The sequence below is a fragment of the Protomyctophum parallelum genome (assembly GCF_964188405.1).
Source record: "Protomyctophum parallelum genome assembly, chromosome: 2".
Classification (NCBI taxonomy): Eukaryota; Metazoa; Chordata; class Actinopteri; order Myctophiformes; family Myctophidae; genus Protomyctophum; species Protomyctophum parallelum.
In genome coordinates, this window is record NC_139699.1 from 60,560,836 (window position 1) to 60,588,031 (window position 27,196).

Sequence of the window (27,196 nt, forward strand, 5' to 3'; positions counted from 1 at the left end):
GTTAATATGGCATGAACTTCAGTTTAACACATTTAGCAAGGGACCCCATGGAATCCCCTCAGGGACCCCTGGGGATCCCCAGACCCAACTTTGACTACTACTGATATAAGATAACATTATGTGTTTGTAATGTACAGTATATCTTTAGAGAGTGTGTGTGTGTGTGTGTGTGTGTGTGTGTGTGTGTGTGTGTGTGTGTGTGTGTGTGTGTGTGTTCTTACTTCCTGGGTTCTACCACCTCCTCTGTAACGTAGTTTAAGAAGTTCCAGCCGCTGAAGGCGAAGGAGGCCTGCAGGAAGGCCAGAGCGATCTCTGGTACCGACGGGTCAGTACTGAACTGGAACGCTACACTGGGACGCAATGATTCATAGGAACCTGGACGGACACAGACAGACAGACAGACAGACAGTATAAACCATGTTAATTTTAATTAAACATAGTAACAAAACCCGTAGTAGACAGTGGTGGAAAAACGACTCTTTTTTTTTACTTAAGTAAAAGTATCAATACTGCAATATAGAAGTAAAAGTCCCGTATTCAAAATGTATCTGAGTAAATGTACAAAAGTATTGTCATCAAAATGTACTTGAAGCACTAAAAGTAAAAGTAGTCATTGTGCAGAATGTCCCATATTTAAAGTTTTTACGTAAGGAAAGGAAAGGTACTATGTTTACCCAGGGTAACTGGACTAAGCTCAAGAACTTGCTTACAGCCAGGCCCTGCTCATAGAACATTTCATGGTAGGGGTTCAATGCCTTGTCCAAGGGCACTTCAGCGGTGGTCATTTTAACATGCCAGTCCGGGGATAATAATAATAATAAACGTGAGGCCTTGGACAGGATAAGTCTGTAAGTTTGTGTGTTTTTTGTTAAACTTTATGGCTCTTTAAGCATATCTTGGCTCTTAAAGCAATATTCTTGTAAGTTGTTGAGTACAACATGTTATTTTTGTAATCTTGTATGATGCATACAAATAACTATGTTTGGTTTATGATTTTACAGTATATGACACCAATGTTGTGTTTTCTATTTTTTCTGTATTGCAGTTTTACAAATTGAGGTTATCACCAGTAAAGAACCTAAACCAAGTCACTGCCTTTTGGAGCTTTATTGTGAACTTTGTTAGCTGTCTGCCAAGCCATACAGACTGTACACCAACGTATAGTAAGGGCAGAACACTTAATGCATTATTAAACATTTTCCATGTAAATTTCCATTGACACTGTAACAGGGGGGGGGGGGGATGTTGGGACATTATATTACATGTAATGAAAAATATGGTATCAAATTTGTGAACACAGTAAGATTTTAATATATTTATCAACCATATTTTCAAAATTATGAATATGTATCAATTTCCTCTATAATTAAGCGTAACAGTTGGGACATCTATGCTTGACCTTATCAGTAATGCAACCTAAAACATTGGAAAAAGGCAAATTAAACAGTGATACTTATTCTTGTGTAGTGTTTCCTATTAAAAATATAATTATGCTACTTTCTGAAGTCATTTGGCCAGAGAAATAGTCTGGGGACATTTACCGGTGGATTAACATCAGCGTAACAGGGAGTAAATTGAGGAACAAAATTGATTTCAAGATTGATTTCAAGATTGATTTCAAGATTGATTTCAAGTAGTAAGTAGTACTAGTAGTAGTAGTAAAATTACATTTATCGCATTAATAACATTTGGTGAGAAGCATTAGAACTATACTAATAAGATTTCAAAATTTAGATTTAGTTTGAATTTGATTAGATATATTTGTAACTGAAGCTGAGAAAACGTGCGGGGGACATGGCATTTTAGCATACCTCTACTCAAATCAAAAGGGATTATTTTATATTTATTTCACTCTGAGGTTCTATGGTGGAAAACCTTTAAAAGTATAACATAAACTCTTTGGAATTAGTGTATTTTACACAAGATATGCTGTATTATGCCGTGTGGAGACAAGTAAAGTACAAATACCTCAAAATTGTACTTAAGTACAGTACTTAAGTAAATGTAAGTACAGTACTTAAGTAAATGTACTTAGTTACTTTCCACACTGATCATTGTGAACTAATGATCGGTACTTGACCCCCAGGTTTAACCTTTGTGTAACGACAACTAATGGCCAGCAGGTGGCAACATTGTGAATGAATACGTTGCAACTTCAGTGTATATTGAACAATACTGTATTTGACAAATGTACAGAGCATTCTTTAGATTTGTTATATGACATGACACACATTCCCCATGCAAACCAACTACACCCAACAATGCCATGGAGTAATTACTGTCTGATATAAAATATCTTTGTTCTTCTCCCGTTCCACCATTATCCATTATAATTCAACTATTCAATAATTAAATTATTCTGTTATTATTCGGCCGTAATCGTCTTCCGAAGTTAGTGGGAGGGGCCTATTTTACAAAAAAAGCCACAATTCACGCACGGAATGTCCGATCCATCCCAAATCTGAATCACATGTCGAGGGTGGCTTAATCAACGCAGAGCCAAAAGCAATTCCATTTTCGACAGGTGCAATGTAGGCAACCACACTTTGCAATTTCCCAGAATTGCCTCTTTCTAGTTGCCATTGGTAATGTAAAATGTACACCACCATTCCAACTGTAAGTGCTTTCTGGCACTAGGCGATCACCCCAGCAACTAAGTCATCATATATTATGCCCACTAAAGGTTGCCACCCCTTGGGATACAGGCCTAATACCAAGTTGGCTTTAGGATTTATATATGAATGACTTATTGCACTATACAGCGGCTATATAGCCTGTTGTACTTTGACACAGCAGGACAAAAGACATTTTGAACGTTTTTAGCTGCTGGTGTGAGATCCCCCAGCACCAGTTGGTATTACCAACTTTACTTTACTCAGGACTGCGTTTGTGTGTGTGTGTGTGTGTGTGTGTGTACGTGTGCGCGTGTGTGAGAGTGAGTGAGTGTTTATGCGTGTACGCATGTGTGTGTGCGTGTGTGTGTGTGTGTGTGTGAGAGAGAGAGAGTGAGTGTGTATGCGCGTGGGTGCGCAAACTGCGCATGTGTGTATGCGCGTGCGCTTTACCTCTACAGATCTGGACCAGTCCCACCATTATGATGAGACACAGAGCCAGCAGCTTCGCCACGGTGAACACGTCCTGAATCCTGGTGGCCCAGCGCACACTGGAACAGTTCACCCAGGTCAGAAACACTGAGACACAGACACACACACACACACACACACACACACAGACACAGACACACACACGTCAGAATTTGTCTTGACTTCTTGGCTAACCCTTAACATGTGTTTTCTCTGCATAACATTACTCATTACCTCAAAATATAAACAATTTTCATCTATAAATGATAAATGCAAACATGCCAGGATGACAACATTGAACAAAATGCTGATAATGCTCAGATCAAAGCCTCAGCATATGGACTTGCTGGTGGTGTTAATTGAATTCACATAGCTAGAGCAACAGGTAGGATGTGTGACTGTATATGTTGAGTTGTGAATGCGATGGCAGTTGAAAGTTCACAGTTTCTATGATGTATATATACTGTAGTCATAATTATACAATCATACAGTAAGTGTACAGCGAGGAGAGAGATAGAAAGAGCCTGCCTGGGTCATGTCCATAACTAGCATTGAAGACATTACATTGTAGGGGCCCTGGGGGACTATGGAGGTGTGATTTGGCCTCTGCTTAATTGTTTGGCAGGTGGTTCCATTAGTCTTAATTCATTTCTCCTCTTTATAGTAGAATGGGATGTCTCACACACACACACACACACACACACACACACACACACACACACACACACACACACACACACACACACACACACACACACACACACACACACACACACACACACACACACACACACACACACACACACACACACACACACACACACACACAATGTTATATAGAGTCTGGAACTACACCTCCTGAATGTTATATAGAGTCTGGAACTACACCTCCTGAATGCTATATAGAGTCTGGAACTACACCTCCTGAATGTTATATAGAGTCTGGAACTACACCTCCTGAATGCTATATAGAGTCTGGAACTACACCTCCTGAATGCTATATAGTCACTCTGGAACTACACCTCCTGAATGCTATATAGAGTCTGGAACTACACTTCCTGAATGCTATATAGAGTCTGGAACTACACCTCCTGAATGCTATATAGTCACTCTGGAACTACACCTCCTGAATGCTATATAGAGTCTGGAACTACACCTCCTGAATGCTATATAGAGTCTGGAACTACACCTCCTGAATGTTATATAGAGTCTGGAACTACACCTCCTGAATGCTATATAGAGTCTGGAACTACACCTCCTGAATGCTATATAGAGTCTGGAACTACACCTCCTGAATGTTATATAGAGTCTGGAACTACACCTCCTGAATGCTATATAGAGTCTGGAACTACACCTCCTGAATGCTATATAGAGTCTGGAACTACACCTCCTGAATGCTATATAGTCACTCTGGAACTACACCTCCGAGCAAGGAAGCTGCCATTTCCGTTCATGAAAATAAATTATAAAATATCTTTACATTACTTTTTTAAATATCCATTTATGGCAACAGTCTGCCCGCTTGGCTTCTCCTATCACTGTGGAACTTCTCAACCATTCATGGCCACCGGCACAATTAAGGACTGACCCAGTCCGTCAGTACTGGAAGGACGAAGCTGTGTCAGCCATGATGATATGGACACCAGGCAGCTTGTCATCATTGTGCTCAGCTCCACACCCACACCATCCTGTTTAGACTTGTCCCCTACTTACCTTTATCTATAGGCTGCATACTGCTAGGTGCTGCAGATGCAAATAAGCTCTACACAGTAGGCCCAACGGTTATGTTCTGCATGACGCAAAAAAACAATAATGATAATAATAACTAGAAAAGTGCGGTTAATATTAATAATAATAATAGACAACTATTTGTAAGTAAACGCTCATTAGTTGTATGCTTTAGGCTAGGCTAGTTATTATCCTAGGACTCCTGCGTGTAGCAGCTTTGAGAGAAAGGTGTGGTGGGGGCTGGTTAGTTATGACCCCCAGTATTTTTAAACCCTGGCTGGTCAAGCCCCTAATCACTACAACATGTACAGTACGCTCTGGCAGCAAGCCAGTTGGACCATGGGTCTCTCATACTAACACTAACACACACACACACACACACACACACACACACACACACACACACACACACACACACACACACACACACACACACACACACACACACACACACACACACACACACACACACACACACACACACACACACACACACACACACACACACACACACACACACACACACACACACACACACACACACTTTATTCATGTCCACATAAGAGATACAATACAAGGACAAAAATATTGACAAGGTGCTGTACAGAATGCAATCGGACAAATTCCCATACACCCTTCAGGGGTACAAGTAACAGCCTCTTCTCCATATTTGGCGGCTACCGATAGTAGAACAGATTGCACAATTCTTTGCAAGCCGTTTAGCTGCTTTTTTTTGGCATCCCAAGTTTTTTTACATTGGTCATAAAAGGTTTCTTCTAAGCTGGAATCAAAAGGTGCAGTGAGGCCACTTCAAGGATGAAAACTGATCTGTTCTCCTCATTGACCACAACAACAAACATCTGGTGTGTTAGCAGAGAGATGTGCAGACATTTCAGGGTTTTCAGTACAGAGTTGAAACGTGGAAGGTTTGACACAGACAGTGCAAAATGTTTCGATATGTCCTTTGTTATGAGATCAACTATTCGGTCGTGGCGTGCTACTGTATGTGAAGCCCTTCTATAGGCATAACAGCCATTCAGAATGTGTGGCATACTTACTGTGACAAGCCCTGTGGTGTTATGCAAGCAATGACACACACACACACACACACACACACACACACACACACACACACACACACACACACACACACCTCGGAGGGTAAACTAAATATCTCAATGTGATTGTGACCATAAAGGGGTAGGGCCGAGGGGAGAGACGGGATTGGTCCAAAGTAGTGTTGTGTCTGCTGGGATGGCCATGTGCTCGCTGTGTGAAAACGGCACACAGCTGCACACACTTCCACATAGCGAGTCTATAAGTCATGAGACCGAGCTCGGACGGAGTCTCGGAAAAGGAACAGTGTTGCACAGAGAGGTATACCGCGGATCTTATAATCCAACGTTTCCTGCCGTCCGTCACTGTAGTAGTACAGAGGAGGCTGTTGTCACTCTCTCCATCCATCTGTCCTATATATGACTGACAGACAGGTTTATGATAGAGCGCATATGCCGTCTCCTATTCATGTGTGAATGCGTGTTGTCATGTGTAATTTATGCATGTCTGGTGTGTGTGTGTGTGTGTGTGTGTGTGTGTGTGTGTGTGCGTGTGCGTGCACGTCACATGTGTGCGTCTGTGTCAAGTCATGTGTCGCATACAGTACATGTCATGGGTCCTGTGGTCTATTATGCAACTGCAGCCTAATTTAGCTCTGGTCCATAGCGCTAGAAGGACGTCACTGTTGGACGGGTGTCCGAACTGCCCCTCCTATGAGACACAGACTGAGTAGGAAAAAATGGTGGCGTTTTATCATGAACATTAGTTGAGGACCAATTATATGAAGAGATGTTGAAAAGTGGTGAAGTGGTCCTTTAACGCTATGGGACTTTCAAGCCTCTGCGCATCACAGGCTCATCTTCAGTAAAACAAATAACTGATAATCACCAAAACAAACAGGCGGTTTAGTGGAGTTGAATGCCTTCTTTCCTTAGTGGGAGCACTCTGACAGTAGCATGAGGTGACCTGTGGCCGTTTCTAAAATGTCTTCTGAATCAGTAAAGTTTTCTGAAAAAGCTAACTTTGATCCATGTCAAGGACCCCCCAAATTATATGTATTCAAGATTTTCTACATTTTTCAAGAAATGCCAGATCTACAAGCTCATAGCTCACATGCGGGGAAACGCTAAACTGAATAGCCAAAGCAATAATGGGTTAAAACGATGATGCTATATTAACTATACTTTTTAACTAAAATGACACAAAATGCTTACCCATACCCGGTTTTAACTGAGCCACATATTCCGACGGACAGACCTTCCCTCCTTTAGGAGACCCAGAGGAGGAGGAAGGAAACGGCTACTGAACTTTTGCCAAAAAGGGTTTTGGTGGCACCGACCGGGCACAGCTCTGTGACCAACCCCCAATCCCCCCCACGCCTGCCACCCTCTCCCGCCGCCACACGCACGCACGCACCACTCCCACACACTGTTTTATAGTAGTAGCCTGGCTGAGAGGGTGTAATGTGCATTTCCGTTCCCTCTTTTTCTTGAACCCCCCCCTCCATCCACTCTCTCTCTGTCAGGACAGGACAGGACAGGACAGGAAGGGAGGAGGTGTGTCCATTGTCTTTGAGGCCGTTGACAGCAGCAGGTAAATCAGGGAGAGGGACATGAGGGCCCCTGGCATGTAAGGGCCACTCCACACTAGAATACTAAACTAAATCGCTGCCTTTGGAGGCTCAACAACACAATTCACCAGAGACGTACTGATCTGAGAGAGAGAGCTGCAAAGTGAAGCCCCTTTAGCTGCTCTCACCGTACGGGACACTGGTTCTGGACTGGGTCAAAGTGAAGCCCTATAGCTTCTCTCACCGTACGGGACACTGGTTCTGGACTGGGTCAAAGTGAAGCCCTACAGCTGCTCTCACCGTACGGGGCACTGGTTCTGGACTGGGTCAAAGTGAAGCCCTACAGCTGCTCTCACCGTACGGGACACTGGTTCTGGACTGGGTCAAAGTGAAGCCCTACAGCTGCTCTCACCGTACAGGGCACTGGTTCTGGACTGGGTCAAAGTGAAGCCCTATATAGCTGCTCTCACCGTACGGGACACTGGTTCTGGACTGGGTCAAAGTGAAGCCCTATAGCTGCTCTCACCGTACGGGACACTGGTTCTGGACTGGGTCAAAGTGAAGCCCTATAGCTGCTCTTCACCGTACGGGACACTGGTTCTGGACTGGGTCAAAAATGGTGTCCCTGACATTTGGCCCAGACCGGCCTACCACAACCGGCACACAGATACTCGCCCCACTGCGTCGAGGCACAAACAAACAATAATAATAATAATAATACCACCACTTTCTTTCTTTTCTGATATTAACCCATTCTGACCTGAGATCAGATTCATACGAGGTTTCCACTGGACACACACTGGTCTGATTTTTCAAAAATAGCAGACCTACAAGCTCGTAGCGCGCCACTCGGTGGCGCGCTATGAGCTTGTAGATCTGCTATTTTTCTATAGCTAAAGCATAACATGATGCTAACACCAAAATGGGTGCCCGGTCAGAATGGGTTAAAACAGAGATTTCAAATATAAAAATAAAAAAAAACGTGTAAATAGCAGATCTATAAACAGACACTCAAACTGAAACTGATTGGGAACCCCTGCAGCAGGACAGCTAACAGTGTTAGATATAAGACTTAGACGGATGAAATAAATTCTTAGCAATGGAAAGCATAAATTCCTGTGACTGAAAAGTGTTTTACAGGGAAGCTTGACATATAGAACATAGAACATAGTCACTCACACCCCTGCTTAATATTGATACAGTTACACACACATGTACAGTACTGTACACCTGAGAGCTGCCCAGTGCAAACACAGGCTTTTATGAGTGGCGTTTCCTGACTTTCTTTGATTGGTCTGACCCACTTGGGGCACTGATTTACTTTAAGTACAATTTAGACATGATGCCAGTGTGCAAGTATTGATAATATGTAACCAGATTTGACTGGGGGCCTGCCATCGCGCAACCGCCAGCTTTTCACTTTATTTTTATTTTTATGAGTTAACATCACACGCAGACTCTTCACATACTAGAGCATGTCTGAAATAAGTGTCAGAGGCTCAGAGCTTAAAATAAGAGTCAGAGGCTCAGAGCTGGAATCGACATGTAAATATGAAATAAATGCTTAAAAATTTAGCTATAGGTGTAATGTTAGAGACCACAGAATTGAACCTTTCAAGCCTGTTTTCTCAACTCGCTGTTTCTCTGCAAGACATTACTCTATAAACCATGTCTCCAAAACTGGTGGGTCAAACTGAACAACCAATGTCAATTTGAAGTTATGATTCCCGGGTTTTCATGTGACATGAATCTAAAAGTCAAATTTGGTCACATACTGTATGTGATTGGTATGATCACATTGGAATAGTCCTGCCCTCCATTTAGTTATGTACAGCAGGGTTCCCCAATAGGCGGCCCGCGGGCCATTTGCGGCCCGCGGAGCGCCCCCTTGTGGCCCATGGAAGAATTTCAAAAAATAAAAAAATTAAATGTTTTTTTTTTTTATATATATATATATTTATTTTAAGGGTCCCAGATATAAATGGCATTAAATGGGGGCCAGTAGCCTATGCATGTCAAACATCCTTGGGCATCCTTTTCAAATGGGGTCTTGCCCTGAAAATGAATTTTCAGGGCAAGACCTCGACCTCGCGCGTGCAGACTCGGCCCCCAGCCTGGTACGCTAGTCAAAATATGGCCCTTGAGGAAAATTAATTTGGGAACCCTGATGTACAGTGTAGCACTTTGTTCTCTCCTTGTGTTTGTACTACACAGCTCTTTTCTCAATTAAATAAACATGACTCACACACGTTCCGCACACAGTCTGGGGGTTCACCCACCGTTCCACAGAGTTAAGTCAAACGGATGTTTTCTCCAACCTTATAGTGGACACTGGCCCCAGTAAAGTGCCAGTACAAAGGTCCACAGGCCAGGCCCAGTGCCAACTGGAACACACATCATTCAGATTTACTGCCAACAGGCAGGTGATTCTTACTTTGTTGGAAGCATAGTGTGGACAACAATGGCTCATGGTGTAGTAGTGCATGCGTGCATGGGTCTTTAATGTTTTTCAGGCCAAGGACCGCCGTAGCTGGGAGAGAGATTCAGGGACCCCCACTACATATTGTATACAATTATGTATTTATTTTGCAAATTAAACTTTTTCATAGATTTCACAAATAGCTTCATATACTTGTTTGTTTGACAGTGTCGTTTGGCATGTAACCACTTCAACCCTCAATTTCTCCTCAAACTAAATCTGTTCAACAAAAAATAATGGTTGATCTAGAAGCTCACAATAGCCTGGCTCCATGCAGCCTTGAATAGTTATCCATGCCCATTAAAAAAAAGAAAAGTATGCACACACACACACACACACACACACACACACACACACACACACTCTCTCTCTCTCTCTTCTGGAATAATGAAGCGAAATTAAAATTCTGACCGAGTTTCAGCTCACAACACATCGCCGACTCACGACTTGTTGTGAACTTGTAGATCTGTTTGGCAAATGTTCCCCCCAGAATTGTAGATACAAGTGGTTAATGGAGGGGAGAAAAAAAAGGGGGAAAAAAGATGTTCCAATATCCCAAAGAAAGCGAGGACCCCCTAGGGGTCCCAGAACCTCTTGTTGAAGACCCATGGTTTAGTGGTTAAGACCTCCACCTCCCACGTGGTGTAATAGTGGTTAAGACCCTATTTTTCTGCAAGATCAAACCCAACCTTAATCTTCTCTCTCTACCGTCTCGCACTCAGCTTTTTGTCAGTTTGCTTACTGTATATATGTTCTCCTTCATTCCTTCAACCCATTTTGAGGTAAATTCAGTTGACCTACAATACACTAAAGTTTGTAAGCAACTTGAACACACTTGAGAAAAGGGAAGTCCTGAGAGACCGTTATATAACATCAAAGCTATGAGTCATCTCTCTCTCTGTATATAAATATAGTCAGTATATGACTCAGTGCCAGAGGGAGAAAGTGGTAGTAATCGCTGTGACAGAATACTATTGAGGAATTCCAGCTTCAAAGCCACAAGCATGAACATGATTATAAAACCCACGTGTTCCAGAGGGCAGCTCAGAAGGAAAGGGCTTCAGGCCAAACCGTTCTCATGGGAATCCTCAAAGTCCATATTATGCTCTTTCCCTCTCTTTTTAAAGGCAAACGGGCAAAGCGGTAAATGTCTTTGTTGAGACAGACATTATATTTTGGAAAGCTGAGAGGGAGACATTGCATGGCAATTCGTAGACAGTTCAAAACAACAATGGTGGCAGTAACATTAGCAGATACTGTATAATTGATGTTGCTATTGAAGCCGTTTTGAAAAGACTCGAAGGAATAATGAGGTGAAACAGAATTGAAATTCAGGCCGAGTGTTTGGCTATTTAAACCCCAAAGTCTCCTGAAATAGGAAATACATCACAGAGTTCAGTGTTACACCAAAAATCAGTGACTTTTCTAATACTTTTACTGGCTAGTTAGTCAATTAGCAGGTTAGCTGACCAGTGGCTTGACAACGATTTAAAAATGCTTTACTATTGCTATTGGTTAGGGGAACCAATCGTTCCCCTATAACTCTTGTCTTTGGCAACGGCCATCTTGGAAAGTGGCTGCAATGGGAGCACTTTCAGACTGATTAATGAAGTGAAACAACATGTAAATTCAGGCTGAGTGTCAGTTTAAGGGAGACACAGTGTATGGCAGACACACAAGTAGAGTCTCTGATGCAATTTGATCCTATTCCTGGGTGTCCAGTCCAGGCCTTGCATGGTTTCCTCCTCCGTCGATGTGTGAATGTAATGCACAATCTAGAACAGTCATTAGTCCTACAACTACAACCTATCTCAAACCCTCACCTCCCACGGGGGCAGCACACCTAAACCTAACCTTAACACATGTCTAACCACTGACTAGTCTAAACTAAGTATGCACCCCATGTAAAGCACCTTGGACACACACACACACACACACACACACACACACACACACACACACACACACACACACACACACACACACACACACACACACACACACACACACACACACACACACACACACACACACACACACACACACACACACACACACACACACACACACACACACACACACACACACACACACAGTGGGTGTGTTCAGTCATGTGACTGAACCGGTGCTCTTGGGTCACACTGGTCCTATTCTTAGAAATATACATGTGCACTATAAACGGATTCAGACCGCTGTGCACACACTGGTCAGCGGGAACTGGACAGAACAGGCCTCGTCCACTCACACACACACACACACACACACGAGCACGGGTGTGCGCACGCACGGGCAAACTGTGTCATGTTTTTGGGGGTCATTTCAGGGGACGCTCATAAAAGTACATGCAGCAGGGGACGTTCTCAGGCCGAGGAAAACATTAAGCCATATAATCACAGTCTAGCCAATTCCTAGAGTGAATGAGAAGTCACACAGCTGCTGTGTGTGTGTGTGTGTGTGTGTGTGTGTGTGTGTGTGTGTCAGACAGACAGACAGACAGACAGACAGACAGACAGACAGACAGACAGACAGACAGACAGACAGACAGACAGGACAATTTTTTACCAATATTTTTATCCCATGATTTTGTAACCCATGCAGTGCAAAATACTTTGTTTTGAAATGGTTTAAGCTGAAATACTAATAGTATTATTTATTTATTTCCATTGTGGTCCTCTGTCTAGAAGAATGAGGAGGGGGCAAGATTGGCAAAATCGGACAAGATGGAGCAAAACACAGACAGCTTCCTATATGTTCACTCCAGAGAGCAGTCTGCATTACACCTCGCAGCACTTTGTAAGTCACTCAGGATCAGCACGTGTGATTCGTACCAGTTAAAGGCCCAGTGCAGGACCTCAGAGGAATGTTCCCCATTAATTAATCAATCCCCCTCGTTCAACACTTATTCTGAAGAGCCAAAACCCGCGACCGGATGTTACAAAATGCTACTTCCACTGTGTGTGTTGTCGGACCAGTGGGGACCACATCCGGATCAACCGCTCGGCGATCAGAGCGGCTGACCGCGACCATCACAGCGTTGGCTGTGTAGACCGTCGAATAAAGCTTGTTTTGACCAGAAATGCCACCTGGGACAAGGAATTGGAGATAAAGGCGATCGAAAGAAACACAAGAGTGCGCGCGGCGTGCAAGATGACACGCTCCATTGCTGTTGACATCATCACCTAGCAACCCCAGTCAGTAGCATCACAACTCCATCGATCATAAGCACTATAAAAGACCAATTGGCGTAGAGCTAGGCTGATGGTCAGATAAATTCAATTGGTTAAAGTGAATTCCATAGAATCAGTACCAGGTAACATTCATTCTTAGGTCTATTTTGATCAGATGGACATTTCCCTCGAGAATAAAAGAGGGGAGAAATGTTGCCTAATTATAGCGCTCTAGGGCTTGTAGTTTGCTACAGGAGGGGCGTATAGCGCTCTAGGGTTTGTAGTTTGCTACAGGAGGGGCGTATAGCGCTCTAGGGCTTGTAGTTTGCTACAGGAGGGGCGTATAGATAGGGCTTGTAGTTTGGTACAAGAGCGGGCGTCTGTCTCAGGGGTGGCTCGGTTGCATTCAGCTATAAGTGTCCTCTAAAGTTTTTACAGTAACTACTTTTTCCATTGTGTGCAAATCTTTTCAGCTTGAGACCCAAATTTGTAAAAAAAAAATAGCAGATCTACAAGCTCACAAACGCGTCTGCGTCGAGTGGGAAATTGCCGGGGTGGTCCCGCCCTCTTCCCCATCCCTGGCGACAGCGGGCGTCACGGGCAACCGTTGTGAAAACAATACACAAAGGAGACACGCCCTCTCATTAGCGGCAGGCACAAAGGCTGGCACCATTATGTAGTCTGACACACACACACACACACACACACACACAGTGATGTGTTCCAATTCCGTCCTGATATCTGCATTATGAAAATTCACGCACACACACACACACACACACTCATCAGACGATCTCCTATCATCAAATATTGTGCATAAATGTTGGACATAACAACAACGATGCCGTTTATGGTCCTATGAATGCACCAAACTGTCATGAGCACACCTTAAATTAACTCGATCAACTCTGATCCGTTTTTACAGCTCTGTCCCAGATACTTTATGGGCTTATCGTGATCTGGGTATTGTTGCGTAGGCCAGGGGGGTACGGGTAGAACATGTTTTCACAGACATACACAGACATACACACATTAAAACCTGGAAGCTGACCAACTGGCAGCTTATACAGCCCGAGGTGTGGGTTAAATACCTTGGTCAGTGGCGTGCGTGCGTGCGTGCGTGCGTGCGACTCACAGATACAGATGGTAGCGAGGAGTCTGGTGGCCACGTATGGAGGTAAGCAGTTCTGGAAGGCGGGCTGGAGGACGTAGTTCGAGAAGGTCAGAGCGATGACAGCCAGCGTGGTCGGATACATGATCAGCACAGCACTCCATAGCAGCAGAAACCTGCGACACATACAGACAGAACACCATTCAGATTCACCAAAGTGGGGTCCATTGATTGAACCCCCAGGGGTCCTTGAGGGAGTTCCAGGGACTATTATGGGTCTGTAACTCTGAGAGTGTACAAATTCCATTTAGTACACTCTCAAGAGTTAAATTAACATTGATTTTACAATATAAATTGGGGGTCCCAGAGATAGAAATGCCATTAAATGGGGGGGTCCGCCGGTCCGTAGACTAATGCATGTCAAACTGGGGGGGTCCTTGAAATTAAACGGGTTGAGAATCACTGCTAGAGCCGTTAAAATATTTTCTCATGGGGATCCCTGGCATATCTTTTCAAATGGGGGTCCGTGGGATAATTAGTGTCAATTTGGGGGGTCCTTGACATGAAAATGTTTGGGAACCACTGCAGTACACAGTCAAATGAACACTGGCCATCTTAATGTGTACCATTTATATGATTATTATACAAATTATAATTAAATTAAACCACATGAAACCTATAGCACACATACTGTACTATTCTGTAATAGGCACACTTTCTGCAAAAAAATATAGCCAATCTACAAGCTCACGACATGTTACGTTGTGATGCACCATGAGCTTGTATAGATCTGCCATTTTTGGTAAAGTGTGGGATTGCAAATATATTCACAGCGCAAACCAGAGTGGAAGGGAGGATTTTCAAACCTCCATAAGTCCGACTCTAGAATCACTGTCTGTGCCTTTGTACCGTGCTGCTGCCGCCATGTAAAAGCTTCTGACGAAAGGTAAAGAGTGTGTGCGTGTTCCAATGCTGCTAGAGTGTGTGGCGAGTGTGTGTGTGTGTGTGTGTGTGTGGGGGGGGGGGGGGGGGATGTCGGGGAGGGGCGGGCAAACAGCGTCTTTTAAAGTGAACGTGTATGCTGGCACTGGGAACAAGGTTTTATGCCAACAGCTAGCGGTAGAGATATAGAGTAACGGCCAAGCTACACCAGGCAACTTTGCGCGCGTGCGTATGCGTTTACAGTGCGTTTGGATAGGACCAATATATGTCAATGATACCAGCTACACCAGACCTACGCGTGCTCTAAGAATAGGATCGGTTCTAAATTTTTTACATGCGTATGCCCCCATGCGCGCGTATCTATATATCCTCTCGGAAGGTCCCGCACAAACCTGCCGCGCCACAGATCTGGTGTATAGCCGTGGGGCATTTTGCACGCATACTTTGTGCGCACAGTGCGCTTACGTCAAACGCACACATGCCCGGTGTAGCTTGGCCGTTAAGTACGTAGGAATTAAGTGGTTAATTCAATGTGAAGCACACTGAATATTACTGATTTAATGACCACCACCTCATTCATACTTTAGCAGCCTAATAATAGTCTGTTGTAGCTAATTCTGTTTTATGCAGTAGTATGCAAGGGGGGGGGGCATCAAGGCCGGAGAGCCCAACAAGCTCAATAAGATAATTAACCCATTTAGGCCTGACGTCAAAATAAATAAAAAAAGTCTTCTAAATCCTGACAGTTTTCTGAAATACCTCATGTTTCTATGTCAGTGGTGCTCAATATGTCATGTCAAGGACCCCAAAACGTAATAGGCCACCGACCCCCATCTGAAAATATGTAGTTCCAGCCAGGGATCCCCCAGAAGCAAAGATTTGAGTTATAAAAACGTTGGCTCTGAAAGAATATATATTCAAAGATCTGTGCTGCATTGTCACGATCTACAAGCTCATCGCGGCACCGAGTGCCGCGCTGAGCTTGTAGATCATAACATAATGCTTGAAACACCAAAGGGGTTCCCGCCCCAGAATGGGTTAAGAAGGCCAGCTCGTTGTACAGACTCTCTTTCATGCCAACGTCCATCAGACTCTATAATGCTTAAGAACCGTCTCCCCAATGCATGCTGTCCTATGATGGCCCTGGTCACGTGTTTTTGTCCACCCGTGTCTGTTGGGGTTTTTTTTTTATTTACTATGAAAACCTGCATTTCCATGTGTCACATCACAACTCCATATATGGTAACGCCTCGTGACATCACAGCTCCATATATGGTCACGCTTCGTGACGTCACGCCTCCATCTCCATATGGAGCCGACCTGTTCCGACATTCCATATGTTGATCTGACCTCATCAAACCCTGTAGACTCAAGACACGCTCCATATATGGCCAGTACAGAATTCATTCCATATGTTGATCTTCAGCCCCACACCCCCCATGCCAAAGCGCCAGCGCTCGCCCAGCAGTCTGCCGTCACCCAGGCGGATCCATGCACGCGACCTCGCTTCTCGCCCTCAGGGTGTGTTACTGATCTGTTTGTCCAGTATAAGCTTTAGTTTTATTCATGGGTTTCACACTATGCTGTTGTAACGCTTCAATTTCCCTTCGGGGATTAATAAAGTATATCTAGTTTATCTCATCTCATCTCATCTCTCTCTCTCATGCCAGGTGTTTTCTCCCTCACGTCTTGGATGTCACCCGACCGTCTCTGTGACAGTAGCCGATGCTGCCAAAAAAATGTCCTTGGCACCAAAAGGTTTGAGAACTACTGATTTAGAAGGCATTTGTAGAATCCGCCTCGGGTCTTAAGCCAGGTCTTAGGCCTGACGTCAAAATTTTAAAAATGTCTTCTAAATCCTGACAGTTTTCTGAATCATGTTTCTGTATCAGTGGTGCTCCATATTTCATGTGAAGGACCCCAAAAATTATATGTAATTGGCCACCGACCCCCCTCTGAAAATATGTTGTTCCAGGGACCCCCCAAGAAGCAAAGATTTGAGTTAAAAACGTTCGCTCTGAAAGAATATATATTCAAAGATTTGCGCCACATTTGTGATTAATTAATTCCACAGTCAAACTGTTAAGGTGAGTGTTCTTGGGTAGGCTATATTATACAAATGTCTATTTTTTTCCCCTTATTCCGTGTTCTTATTTAAATGTATTTTAAAGGTTTTATGACATTCATTTTCATTTCTTTTTCTTTTTTCTTTTAGGTTTTATGACCTCAATTACACCCAAAAAACCTGAACTTTGAACATTCACTGGATTTTCTGTGGTCTGAAGTTTTCTTTGCGGTTTGGAAGCCTTTTGAGCTACAATGAAAACAGGCAACACAGTGAAAACAGTGACATCTGCTGGCAAATCCCATTGACATATATGGGATTTGCAGGGTCTTACATCACTTACTGCCGGCAAATCAGAGCACCTGTTTGAGCCAGAAAACCCCAGATCACAGAAAATCTACTGAATGTTAAAAGTTCATGTTTTTTGGGTGCAATTGAGATTAGAAAACCTAAAAAAAATAAGAACAATTCCAAAACCTTTTTTTTAATGTCACAATCCCTTTAATTATTACGTTTTGCCTCCACGGGAGGATGGGAGGGAGAACGGGAGGGTAGGCTGGGCAAGCGTGACCACTCTTGGTCATTCAGCCCAACCTAAGGGTTGCACACAAAAAGGGGGGAATGTCACCAATAATAGTAACAATGTAAACCTAACTCTCCCTGAATAAAGAAATAAAAAGGTGAGTGTTCTTTGTAGCAGTTCCATGGGCACATGGCTGCTGGCAGAGTCACTGCTATGAACCTGTGACCTTATGATTAATGGCCCGAGTTGCAATGTGGATTATGTTATCTGGTTAATAATAATAATAATAAACTTTATTTGTATAGCACCTTTCATACATAAATGTAGCTCAAAGTGCTTTACAGAGCAGAAAAGATAATAAAAGCAAAACAAAACAGCATTAAAACAGGCAAGCAGTTAAAACAATAGGACAATGGTACAAAGATAAGAAGAGATACAATAAGGCAACGACATTAAAAACAAGCAGAATAAAAATAATAAAAAAATAAAGATCACTTAAAAGCAATGTTGTAGAGGTGGGTCTTGAGCTGAGCTTTAAAAATGTCTACAGAGGCTGCCTGACGAAGGTACAGTGGGAGCTTGTTCCATGCCGACGGCCCGTAGAAGCAAAAAGCTGCTTCCCCGTATTTTTTAGTTGCCATTTTTTTAGGCAAAGCGAGCAGGCCAGCAGTGGAGGACCTTAGGGGCCGGTTTGGGACATATTTAGGCAGGCAGTCAAGTAGGTAGGGAGGTGCGAGACCATTGAGAGCTTTATAGACAAGTAAAATAATTTTAAAATCAATCCTAAAAACAACAGGAAGCCAGTGCAGTGATGCCAAAACTGGAGTAATATGTTCTCTCATCTTAGTTCTAGGTTAAGGCCTCTACATAGTCCGTTTTGTTCCTTGTGTGGGGGGGGTCAAACGGACACAAAAAAACGTACTGGGTTAGTCTTCATTCTGTGTTTTATCAATCTTTGTGCTAATAGATAAACGGATTGTGGTTCTTAAAGCAGGGCCTGTTTAATCAATCTTGTGAGACCATAAGGATTGTGCCTCATGTATTCATGATATGACTTCATAAGCCTGCCAGAGTTAACTGGTTCTCTTATGAGTCATACTGTACAGTCAGAGCATGGTCCTAATCTAGAGTTATTATAATTATTATAATAATAATAATAATAATAATAATAATTAATAATAATAATAACAGAAGGAGTTGCTCACCCAGCGCTCACCCCTCCGATTTGGGGCCAATGCGACATGTTTTGCATGTCGTCTCACATGCGCAGTAGTGTCACCCCCGTGCGCAAGCTTGCCCCCCAGCTGCAGTACCTATGATCGGCCAGCATGCTGAGTGCCAAGCAGGGACTGACCCCACCAATCCAACCTATTGATGCCGAGTGCCAAGCAGGGACTGACCCCCCAATCCAATCCTTGATGCCGAGTGCCAAGCAGGGAGGCATTGGGTCCCAATTGGTATGACCCGGCTGGGGATCAAACCCCCGACCTCCCAGTCTCAAGGCGGACACTCTAACCACAAGGCCACTGACAGAGAGCGCCCTGGATAAGTAGTTGTCATTGATTTTGAGGGGAAGATATTGAATGGGGTCTTAACTACTTTACACTTCATCACACACACACACACACACACACACACACACACACACACACACACACACACACACACACACACACACACACACACACACACACTTGGGGGCCCACTTGCAAAGTCCTCACAGCCCTAGTCTAGTGGTTAGACAGGCTGTCATGATCAGAATGTCACAGGGTTGAGTTTCACTTTGTGTGTCTAAGCTTACGGTCCTATTCTATACAGTGGGTTTGGATTTTTCATTTCATATAAAAAAAAAGAAAAAACAATTCACACATTTTCAACTCAAATTTTCAAACATCTTTCAAAATAATTTCATAAATGAAATGTAAAATAAAATCAAAGAAATTCCATAATAGGAAACAAAAAAAAAACGTTTTTAAGAAGTAGTGAAAATAGCTGATCCACTCATTGCATCGTGACTCGTGAGCTACAGTACAAGATTGTATTTCCAGTAGTTTGGATCCTGGGGACAGATTTCTCATTTGGGTCTTTCTTGAGCAAAAACGTTTGGGAACCATATGTGGAAAAAGTGTATTACTTTACTTTACTTTTAAGGATTCAAATTCAAAAATAGAAAAAGCAGGAGATCAAAACGTGATGCGAAGCATCTTGTCAACAAAACCAAGTACCTACACTATACTACAGTATTACTATTTTATTTATTTATTATATTTGTACATTGTGTACATTGGTGACTATAATCTAGCATTCTAGCTGATCTTGAGGCCTACAAAAACGGGGAGATTTTTTTTATTTCTTTTCTTATCAATTAGTCAACTAGTACCAGCAACGACTAGTTGCAACTAGTGGATTTACTAGTTGAATAGTCGACTAGTTGCTTAAAGCCCTAGCAACAGCAACGATTATGATTGATGATGTGAATTGGTATAGTAGTACAGTTAGTACTTACCCCACCAGGCCTCCAAAGATCTCAGTGACGTAGGAATAATCTCCCCCTGACTTGGGGATGGTGACTCCCAGCTCAGCGTAGCACATGGAGCCCAGGGCGCAGATGCCACCGCCCAGAACCCACACCACCAGAGACAGGCCCACAGAGCCAGCATGCTCCAGGACTCCCTTAGGGGAGATGAAGATCCCGGAGCCAATGATGTTCCCTGGAGAGACAGAGAGCCGCGGTTAAGACGTTAATGTGCACAAAAGCATTTATAATCTTTCATGTTTTTTTGTAAAGCACTGTTTTTATTATTATTATTATTATGAATTAGTATCATTATCGTTCTGCATCCTGATGGTTAAGCCAGGGCACTAAATAGGGACTGAGCTTATCATATTATCAAATGTTTAAAACTGGCACAAGCCCAGAGGGTGACTTGTGTCACTCGTCACCCTCCTCTAGCTCTCTCTCCTCTCTTTGCTCGTCTGTCTGCGGCCGTTATCTCTTAGCAAAAAGCAAACACGTTTTAAAAATGACCTTATCTTTAAGGTTAGCTTTATTTGCATGCAAACGATAAAAGCCCGATGGAGCATTTCACATAGATGATAGATACAATCCGTCTGGAGTGTACTTTTTTTTCCAGCATCGCGTAATTTTAATTTATGATACTGTTGTATGTTGTAAAAGATAAAATCAGACCTGTGTGAGCAGTGCAGGCTGTGTGTGTGTGCGTGTGCGTGTGTGTGTGTGTGTGGCTGTGACCCGAATGCAAGGGGTCAATAAGTAAGTCGTACTCTACTCGACAAACATACATAGGGAGGCACACAGCCCTTTATTGGAGTGGTGTGCACTGCTAAAAAAAAGAAAAGCACCCGACATTCCAAAACAAAACCAGTATGAGTTTATGTTTTCAACAGACATTATGATAAGAAGTGGGACTAGACTACTACACCGAATACATGTGTACTGTTACTACTGTAATGTAGGTTCTAGAAGCCGGCTGACCGTCCTGGTCAGCCTAGTAGTCTATGGGGAAACTATAGGCTTAGCTTGGTATTCTGTCCGAAGACGCGGCACCTGTGAAAACAGCAGTCTCCCACGGGACTCTGGTGGCTCCCACTTTACAAACGTCTGCTTTCTCCCATGAACTGTATCATGACATTTGTCCTGTCGCTTTTTTTTATCCGTGTCATATCCCGTTTCTCTCTAATGTCTCTGTCCTGACTCTCTCCGTGTATACCCCCCGGCCCTCTATTCTCCCTCCATACCATCTCTGTCCTCTCTCTCTCTCTACTCATGTCATGGAGCGTGTAGCACTTTTAACCCATTCTGACCTGAATATGAGGTTTCCACTGGACACACACTGGTCTGATTAACCCATTCTGACCTGAGATCAGATTTTTTTAAATGTCAGTCGTTCTTCGATTTTTCAAAAATAGCAGACCTACAAGCTCGTATCGCGCCTCTCGGTGGCGCGATATGAGCTTGTAGATCTGCTATTTTTCAATAGCTAAAGCATAACATGATGCTGACACCAAAATGGGTGCCCGGTCAGAATGGGTTAAATGGTAAAAGACACACAAGAAAATATGGACATGAAAAAAATAATTTGGAATATGGAAACCGCGAACGTCTTAAGAAACGGTTGCAACAAGTTTGGATAAGTTGAGATAACGTGACATAAGATCAATTTTTACTGACCCCGTCGGGCCATGGTCATTTCACTGTAAAATTACAACAAGCACTGGACACGGCATCATTGTTTACCGTCATAATTATGCACAGAGAGATGCATGTAGAGAGAGAGAGAGAGCGAGAGAGAGAGCGAGAGCGGGGGAGGCCCTGGATAGTAGTTGTCAGTACTGATTTTGGGGGCTTGGTTGAAGAGATGAGCGGTTACATAAAGGCCTGTGCTGTGTGCTCGTGTTGTGTTCATGTTGTTTTGTGCGTGTATGTACTGTCATGTTTGTGCTGTGTAACAAACTGAACTGAAGCATCATCATGACTGATCCTGACCCAACTCACTACTGTAGGCTGCCTGGGCCTTCCCACATCACTGTATCATCGACGTACTCACATTACATTACACATTACAATCATTACAGTAGAATATAATAGAAACCTTTTTGTGCCTGTTGATTAACATATGATGACTAGAAGATATTTAATGTTTGTGGCTTTCGCCTTTATTTTTTTATAGAGGGATAGACAGTAGGCTGACAGGATGGGGAAGAGAGATAGGGGGGGGGGGGGATATGCAGTAAAGGTCGTCGGGATCGGGATTCAAACCCGCAGCACACTGCCGTGGCCGCTGAGCCACGGCACCAGGCCAACTAGAAGATATTTAATATGAAGACAAGGGTGATACTTGAATCCACACCCAGATTATTTATAGTCTTATTTTTAGTGTTGGATTTTGCCAAACCTCATCCAGACATTTCAGCCTTCATTTGTTTTACCCCACCTCTCCAAGAAAGACTTTCACTATAGCGCTGTACATTACATAATCGTTGTATAATGCTTGATATAAATTACTACAAGTCACTATCAAATCAATTTGGTAATTGTAAATAGGTACTCTGTATTTCTCAGATCGTATCACTTAGCATGGCTTAGATGTTGTTGCGGAGGGTGATATTACTACAGTCTATAGTGTGTGAGCACTGAGCAGCAGCGGTCAGTGCTGAGACTGTGAGAACTTGACCTTGACTCGTCTCCGAGGTAAACTGGTGAAAAAGATAAGGTCATGATTACAGTCTGGGACGTGTTGTAACCTCACAGGGAAGCCTTATTGAAGCCCCTTGCCTTGTAATGCTTTACAAAAATGACACAAAACAAGGACATCTTTAGAAAAATACAAATGGATATAAATATTCCCCCCCCCCCCCCCCCCCCCCCCCCCCCCCCAAGAAGCGAAGATTTGAGTTTAAAACGTTCGCTCTGAAAGAAGAATCGTGCCACATTCTCACGATTTTTCAAAAATAGCAGACCTACAAACTCATACCACAGCACTCGGTGCCGAACCAAAAGGGGTTCCTGTTCTGAATGGGTTAAAGGTTGCAGTTGTTCAGAAATAGTGTTTGTTCATAAGCTGGTCCACTTGGCTCTCATTGATTCCAACATATTACACGGCTGCAGTTTGCCTCTCAGTGCGACGAAACTGCCAGCTGGAATTGCTGGATAGCGAAAATGACAGATGTCAAATGTTTTTTGTTGTTGTGGCTTTCCCCTTTATTTTATTATTTTTGCAGAGTGATAGATTGAAAGTAGGCAGACAGGAAATGGGGAGAGAGATGGGGGGAGTGACATGCAGTATAAGGGCCGTCGGGATCGGGAGTCGAACCCGCGGCACACTGCCAGACTGGATTACCAGCCAAGGTGACGTCTGGACCGCTGAGGCACGGCCCAGGCCAGGAAATGACATAGAAGACCGTACCTTATTTTCAATTACCTTGAATGCTAATGCATTTCCTGTTGGCATGGCACTTTATCCTTAATAAGGGTTTTGGTTTAGGGTCATAATTGTCCCAGCGGCTCCAGTGTCTTATCCCATTCTGACCGGGCACCCATTTTGGTGTCAGCATCATGTTATGCTTTAGCTATTGAAAAATAGCAGATCTACAAGCTCATATCGCGCCACCGAGTGGCGCGATACGAGCTTGTAGGTCTGCTATTTTTGAAAAATCGAAGAGCGACTGACATTTTTAGAATCTGATCTCAGGTCAGAATGGGTTCATCAGACCAGTGTGTGTCCGGCGGAAACCTCGTATGAATCTGATCTCAGGTCAGAATGGGTTATTTATGATGCCTGTCCCCACTGAGCTGAGGCGTGGAAAAACTCTCCTTCGCCTCTAAAATGTCATCAAGTAATCTAGGGATAACCGCTGACCTTTCTTGACAGAGCCATGTCTTTCCATGCAGCCATTTTCTTCAAAAATGGCCAACAAACACATAAGGGCCGTGTTGTTTTGGGGAAAAAGGCAAACTGGCATGAAGTTCAGTTAATGATTTGGCGGGTGAGGGGGTGGCGACAGACTTTTGTAATTTTCCAGACCTGAGAAGGGCGTATAGCGGACAAAGAAAATGAAGTGATGTTTTGAAATTGGGCTGAATATATGATCAGTGGGGGCGTGTTGCAGGTGGATTCAATGACGAATCAAATTTCATTACCTCGTTATGCTGGATTTTTACAGTGTCATGGAAGACATGCAGCCGTCTGTCACTACCCCTAGGCTGTAGAACTTTCTATTTGGCGAGAATCTCGTCAAAGTCAATGTTTGCGGATTAATTTGTGTAAGATTGCATCAGTCTAGCCCATTCTGACCGGGCACCCATTTTGGTGTTGGCATCATGTTATGCTTTAGCTATTTAAAAATAGCAGATCTACAAGCTCATATCGCGCCACCGAGTGGCGCGATACGAGCTTGTAGGTCTGCTATTTTTGAAAAATCTAAGACACTTTTAGAATCTGATCTCAGGTCAGAATGGGTTAATAATGAAACTGTCAGGATGTAATAGACATTTTTAGAATCTGATCTCAGGTCAGAATGGGCTAGAGGAGAGGATAATGCACTGATCGAATGAACAGCATGATGCATAGAGAGAGAGAACAAACAGAGTATACTGCATTTCTCTCTGGGGATGATGATCCCTGTGTGAAAAGGAAAAAAAAGGCATGGTGCCACAGCATGTTACGGCCTGTCGCTGTCCAATGGCGGTGGTGCTGAACCATTCACCAATCCATGCTTGTGTGCCGTCCTTGGTTTGTATCTACTCTATTGTATCATGACTGGCAACCTGTATTGTTGCATTGTCCTTTAGAACAAGCTTCTCATAGTTGTTGAAATATTGTGTTAATGAATTGATAAAATGGCCATTCAAGCCGCAAGCGGAACCTTGCGGCACCACCTTTTTCCTGGCTTCATCGTCATGTCATTCCGTGCAGGCATGTTCCCGTGACATTTTCAACAAACGCAAATAGGGCCATGTTTTGGGAAAAGGCAAACGGGCATGAAGATCAGTTAATGATTTAGTGGGCGAGACATATTTCCCAGACTCAAGGGCACGTCGGCCAAAGCAAGAGCACCTTTAGTTTTGAAATAGCTTGCATATAAGGAGGATTCAGTCATCGTGACCAATCATAATATTGTTTTTAATTACCTTAAGAGCAGGTCACTGGCACTGCTCTTAACCCATTCAACAAACGCAAATAGGGCCATGTTTTGGGAAAAGGCAAACGGGCATGAAGATCAGTTAATGATTTAGTGGGCGAGACATATTTCCCAGACTCAAGGGCACGTCGGCCAAAGCAAGAGCACCTTTAGTTTTGAAATAGCTTGCATATAAGGAGGATTCAGTCATCGTGACCAATCATAATATTGTTTTTAATTACCTTAAGAGCAGGTCACTGGCACTGCTCTTAAAAATCAAGAACAATATTTTTCCACATTCCAACACATTTTCAGTGTCATGGAAGAAATGTAATTTCTCCCAAGGGCGAACTAATGTTGCAGAGTCAAATCTACAGCACAGGAAACGATGAAATGTTGAACACTGCAACATTGCAACAAAAATTGCACATTTTTGTATACGATAACAAGCTGCGGAAGCCTTTGGACAAGCGGTCATATCTACCAAGAAATGTCCTTGCATCAATATCACTACAAGAGACTACCGTATATCCCAAGCTATGTATTTTTGGAACTTTTATAACATGCTTTGAATAAATAGACATAAATCTAAAGCAAAAACTAAATGTAAAGCAAAAACTAAATGCTGTATTAATTATTTTAATCCACTGAGTTACTATGATTCATTACAGAGATAACCATTTCATCAATGAACTCGGGCATCAGCTGAAATCACCAAAGTATGCATCATGGCCAACCTGCTGCACTTTGATCCGGTCTCAGTAGCATTGACCCGTTTGTCTTTGTTCTGCTGCCCGGCAGCCACCTCGCATCTGATCAGCATTTTGTTTATTTGTATAATGACCGACTGTCTCAGTGTCCACGGACGTGTCTCTCTTTATTCATCGTGCTGTTCATTCCATCAGTGCATTACACAAATTAACCCCAAAACATTGTATTTGACGAGACATCTTGCAATGTGTGAGATTTTATGTACTGCCATTTGTATGGGGGATAGCTGTACAAATATTCTTATCAATTGAGAAAATCAGAAAGTTATCTTTTCTCACTGCGAGACATATGACTCATCTTTCACAAGACTACTAGTACAGTCACTGGAGGGGGGTCTCCTGCACCCCCCGGGAATACACTTCTAATCAGTGTTTTCTTATTGGTGTCTATGTTTTGAGGGTCAAGGATCTCAGTGAAACTATTCTTAAAGTGACCACATGTGCCCGTGGCATGCTGGTGTACAAATCAGTGCAGATTAAATATATATCTCGTCGGCTTCTTGCCTATGCTCTCCAGACAGTGTCAAGGAGATCAACCAGTGAGGTTGGTAGGACTGCACCGCAGGACACACTGGATTAAAAAACTCAACCACCCCTGTCCTTCATCATAGGGTTTTGTTTTTTCCAAAAAAGCTTCATCAGCTCGCTTGTATAAGGCAACACGGTGGTTCTCTTCAGAGCAGAGTAGCATGGAGCAAGACGAGCCAGGTCAACTTTAGATTTAGAAATGAGTTTGTCATCTGCCCCCACCACTCTTTCACTGAAGACTCACAATTCAAATAGCTCTAGCCAAGCCATGTGGCTCATAGGGCAGGAGCCTAACAAGTACACTCCCTGGCATGACTAGTATGTCGCAGGGACCCTTTGGTATTACCCAGCTGGGGATCGAACCCCTGACCATCCAGTCTCAGGGTGGACGCTCTAACTACAAGGCCACTGAGCTGTTGATGATATCCAGGGCCTCTTACGGGTGTGTAACTCTAGAGTGTACAAAATGGAACCAAATGGACCTGTAAGCCTTGCGGAGCCATGAGGCCCATAGGGCAGGAGCCTATCTCCCG

General features: G+C 43.4%; 1 protein-coding gene across 4 annotated transcripts in view; it reads right to left on the minus strand.

The window, feature by feature from the left end:
- slc7a10a (solute carrier family 7 member 10a) overlaps positions 1 to 27,196 on the minus strand; it is a 42,778-nt gene that overhangs the window by 9,479 nt on the left and 6,103 nt on the right. For all 4 annotated transcript variants that reach the window (XR_014568948.1, XR_014568949.1, XM_083759806.1 and 1 more), the window contains exons 2-5: positions 20,231 to 20,435; positions 14,219 to 14,370; positions 3,066 to 3,191; positions 222 to 375 (exon numbers count right to left, since the gene is read on the minus strand). Coding sequence is in view for 2 of the 4 variants with exons in the window: in XM_083759806.1 (XP_083615932.1) it covers positions 222 to 375; positions 3,066 to 3,191; positions 14,219 to 14,370; positions 20,231 to 20,435 (637 nt within the window). In the remaining 2 variants the exon portion in view is untranslated. The remainder of the gene's footprint in view (positions 1 to 221; positions 376 to 3,065; positions 3,192 to 14,218; positions 14,371 to 20,230; positions 20,436 to 27,196) is intronic.